This window comes from Microtus ochrogaster, chromosome 19, assembly GCF_000317375.1.
Source record: "Microtus ochrogaster isolate Prairie Vole_2 chromosome 19, MicOch1.0, whole genome shotgun sequence".
NCBI lineage: Eukaryota > Metazoa > Chordata > Mammalia > Rodentia > Cricetidae > Microtus > Microtus ochrogaster.
In genome coordinates this window covers 190,086-194,701 of record NC_022021.1, presented here as the reverse complement: position 1 = coordinate 194,701, position 4,616 = coordinate 190,086, and the positions used below count along the sequence as shown (strand labels likewise).

The 4,616-nt window shown below is 41.1% G+C and overlaps 1 protein-coding gene across 1 annotated transcript in view; it reads left to right on the top strand.

Annotated features, from left to right (window-relative positions):
* Nucleotides 1-2,188, top strand: part of Serf1a (small EDRK-rich factor 1A) — a gene marked incomplete at its 5' end in the record, with an annotated part of 9,354 nt that extends 7,166 nt beyond the window's left edge. The window contains one exon of the mRNA XM_005356421.2: nt 1,923-2,188. Coding sequence (XP_005356478.2) covers nt 1,923-1,995 — 73 coding nt within the window. The remainder of the gene's footprint in view (nt 1-1,922) is intronic.
* Between the last annotated feature and the right edge of the window lie 2,428 nt (nt 2,189-4,616).

The following is a 4,616-nucleotide window of genomic DNA, read 5'->3' as shown; positions in this document are numbered from 1 at the left end:
TCCCATTTATTCAATGTTGCCCTTAATGTCTGTGCTGCTGGGGTTATACATAGGAAGCGATCTCCTGTGCCCATCTGTTGTAGGGTACTTCTCACTTTCTCTTCTATCAGGTTCAGTGTTGAACAGCCTTCTTATATCATGTGATCATTACTCTCTGCTGGCCTTAGTGGTCACAGAGACCCTCACACCTTAAGTATCTCTTGTTTCATGATTGTTTATGTGTGTACATGCTTCAGGTACTTATAAGGGTGTAAACGTGTGTGAATGTGGAGGCCAGAGTTGATGTCAAGTATGTTTCCTCCGTCACTCTCCACCTTTTATTTTTGACAGGGTCTCTCACTAAATATGAAGCTCACCAGTTTGACTAGGCTGGCAGGCCAAATGAAGTTGAGAGACTTGCCTGTCTAAGCCCTGCCCCTCCAGCCTGAGGTTTTAGACACACACCACCAGGCCCTGCTTTGTACATGGATTTTGTGGATCCTCCTGCTTGTGCAGCAGGAACTGTAGAGACATCCCCACAGCCCCAGTGACAGCGACTGATAGAGCAATAAACCTGCCTTAGGTTTCTGTTAGCTCTCCTTGGAGTGAAACGAGTATACATCAGGGATCTGAAATGTCCTTTTTATTGGAGAATCTATTCTAGCCTGTCCCAGAAAAAGCATTGTTTAGCTAATACTCACTCCCTTCAAATGTACTATATGTGACATACACTCTACCCATTATGACCCTGAAAGTGGTGTTCACACCAGTGTGAAGAATAGAAGAGTGAGGTTATGGTTTGGTGTTGTTTGAGGCCCAAAGTCTCATTATAGCTCACACTTGAACTTGGGATTCTTCTGCCTCAGCTTTGCAAATTCTTGGTGCCAGGCATTAGCCACCACATCTGACTTGTGGCTTTGAATTTGAGTGATATTCCTAAAGTCATATAGCAAATACCAAAGCTTGATTTGAAGCATAAAAATAACTTTACTTGTTCTTAATTCCACTTAGTGAATTCCAATTAATTAATCTCTCTGTAGCTTTTCCTTTTTTTCTCAATTGTACTTATAAAAGTGTCCTCTTAGAGAATTAGCCAATACTGAATTAAAACCTAATTCTGAATTTAAGTGTTAACAACATAGAAAAGATCCATGATTTTGAAATTAGCCAGACCTTGGTATTTATATGATTTGAGGCAAATAGATCATTTAGCTAAGGTAGTTTGGCTGTAGTTCATAGTTACATGACGTGAAGATTCAACCAGGGAGATAACAAAGGTTACAAAAGTTTTCCTAATACCATGTATTTCTTTATCATAATCCAATGTTAAGTGTTGATCATTTGCTATGGGGCTTTAAAAAGTTGGATTGTTGTAATTCCAACACTCGAGAAGTGAAGGTAAGAGGACCAAGAGTTGAAAGTCTTTTTTGGCTGTGTATCAGTTTGAAGGCCATCCCTGGGCTATATGAGACCCTTTCTCAAAGCAAACAAAACAAAAACAAACAAAAAGACAGAAAAGAATTATAATATTTTTACTGGAGTCCTAGGCGTCTGTTAGGGTATATAGGAGACTACCTAAATGCACTGAGGCAGTGGCAGGTAGATTTCCGTGAGTTTGAGGCTAGTCTGGTCTACACCGTGAATTCAAGGACAGCCATGGCTACACAGTGAGACTCTGTCTCCTCACTCTCTTCTCTGTCCATTGAAATGAAAGTGTTTTGAGATATTTAATGCCTAAGGCCATGATAGCAGCAACATGGTGTTCAACTGCCTTTCCGTTCTTTGCTTTTCTATTTGTCTATATGCATGAAAGTAGAAAAACATGACTGTTTTTGTCTTCTTTTACATTGTCTTTTAATGTACCAAAAAGGTTCTGTAGAGAAGCAGTGGTAGCATGAAAACGGTTTTCCTGTGAAAACATAATACTCTTTTCTCTCTTCCAGGGACTCTGAGATCATGCAACAAAAGCAGAAGATAGCCAATGAGAAGAAGTCCATGCAGACAAGAGAAAAATGATGACTGGCTTTTTGGCAAACCTGGGTGCTATTGCCAGTGAGGTGCATCATAAGCTCTAAGATCAAAATTCCTCAGAGTGACTAATCATTACCTGTGTTATTACTTATCCTTATAAAACTGTCTATTTTAAACTTTACTTTTCACCCTTACTTATGTTTTAAGACCATTCTCAAAGAATAAAACACTGACCATGCATGTAACATATTGGTGAATATTACTTTTATCAGTAGAGAACATTTATGTAATTTATTAAACAGGCAATGTAGTAGTTACACTTGCATTGCTAGGACCACAGTGCCTGACAAGGGGAAGGAAGTTGAGGCAGAACAGATTGGCTCATGGTCTCAGGATTTCTCTGCTTCATAGAAAGGAGAGCAGAGCAGAGCAGCTCAGTTCATGGTAGGAGGAGCACATAGCAGAGGAGTCCAAGCCTGGACAGGAACCTGGCTAACATTCAAACTCCTGTCCTTAACGCCCTCGTCCCTCCACTAGGCCTCATCACCTAAAGGTTCCATAGCCTCCCCAAATAGAACCCCCAGGTGGGAATAAGCATTCAAACTATGAGCTTTGGGAGATACTTCAGAGGTGAGCAACAATGGGTCATGTGATTCAGGAGTAGGATCTTTTATATAAATCTAGAATATATTTTCAATATTCACTATACTTTTATTATTTTTTATTTATGTGTATTGATGTTTTTCTGCATGAGGATGTCAGGTACTCTGGGCCTGGAGTTAGAGACAGCTGTGAGCTGCCATGTTGATGTTGGGAATTGAACCTGGGTCCTCTGGAAGAGCAACTAGTGCTCTTCACTGCTGAGCCATCTCTCCAGCCCCATAAATCTGGAATCTTGGTCATACACTTCATTTAGTAGTTTGACTTTGTTTTTGTTATTTTCTGACACAATTTCATTCTGTAACCCACGCTAGTCTTACATATATAGCAGTCCTCCTGCCTTGATCTTCTGAGTTCTGGGATTGTGTGGCCAGTGATAGCCTAACATAGATCTTCAAGTTTTTGTCTGTTAAAATTTTTCTTAAATGTTTAAATACTTATTTAGTAGTTGTATTTATAGAATGGAGACTTTTCTCCCTCTCGCCTGTCTCCCACTGGACCAGTTTCTCTCTGCCCACCTGTTTCCAAGTAACCACTCAGAGGCTTAGTATCAGTTACAATTGTTTGGCCAAGGGCTTAGGCTTCCTCCTGGCTAGCTCTATCAATTACCCATTTCTATTAGTTTATACTTTACCTCATAGCTTGCTTCCCTGGCAGCTACATGGTATCTCCCTGACTCTGTCTTCTCTCTGTCTCTTTGGAATTCCTGCCTAGCTTTAATCTGCCTGTCCATTGTTCAAAAAACCCTTTATTCATCAGCCAATAAAAGTAACACAATAAACAGAAGGACCTCCCACATCGGCCACAATGCTAGCCTAAAGTGGATCTTTAAGTTTTTGTCTATTATAAATTTTCTTACATTTTGAGTATCTACTTAGCATGTATATGCGTGGTACAGAGGCACGTAGAGATGAGAGAACAACATAGGGGAGCCATTTCTCACCATCCACCATGGAGCTCTAAGGGAATTTAACTCAGCTCAGTGGCAAGTGCCTTAATCAGCTAGGCCATCTGATAGTCCCCACGCAACTTTTGTGTTGTATTTTGTTGTTTTAGTTTGGTTTCAATAACCAAGACATTTTACAATCCCACCATGAATGTGTGAAGGATTCACTGCTCTCCACGTCCACCACTTCCTCTTTTGGGGGCTGATACCCCAAAGAGCAAGCTGCACAAGCATGTAGTACACAAACTGGGACAAACATGGAGATGGATTTTCTGACTCTGGCCCTTTCTGGAGACATTGGTGGTATTGTATTACTCTTGCTTAAACATCATGTTTTTAGTCTTATAAAATTTCTACCTTTTGGCTATGATATTTTTAAATCCTTATGATATAAGGATCCCAGCTCCTATTACAGGGGAACAAAAGCCTCCTCTCCAGCCAATTGATAAAGGGGGATTTATGGTCCTTCTTGGGCAGGGGCTATGTCCCTCATTAGCATAGAATTTGTAGAAGACTGACCATCTTTGAGCTCCTCAGAAAGAGGCCTGGGGATTGTCACAGGGCACTAGGGTACCTTTCCCAGATATTTTGCCTGCTTGCACAGCTGGGAGCATTCATTCTTAACAAATGCTGTCTATGACCATCATTATTGGTGTCCTTGCTCCAATGTTTTTATTCTGGGACACAAAAGCCCAGAAATCTCATTGGGCACTACTGGGTTGCCCTATTGGCTATGCCCTATTCTAAGTTGTTCCATATTATATAAAATATGTTTGTTATTGCCAGGCTGTCCCCTGTCCTGGGAGGCTCCATTTTACTTTGAGACAGGTCTCACTGTGGACCTCTGACTGGCCTAGAACTTCCTATATGTAGACCAGGCTGGCCCTCAACTCATACCTGCTTGCCTCTGGAAACTCCATCCTGCAAGGAGTTTTTGACTCCATTAGGGGGAGGTTGACCTCAGCCTCTGGGTACACCATGCACCATCTGTCGGGAACCATCCAGTACAGACTGGTAAGTGACTTATTCCTGAGAGTCGAAAATGTAAATTTTTTTTTTT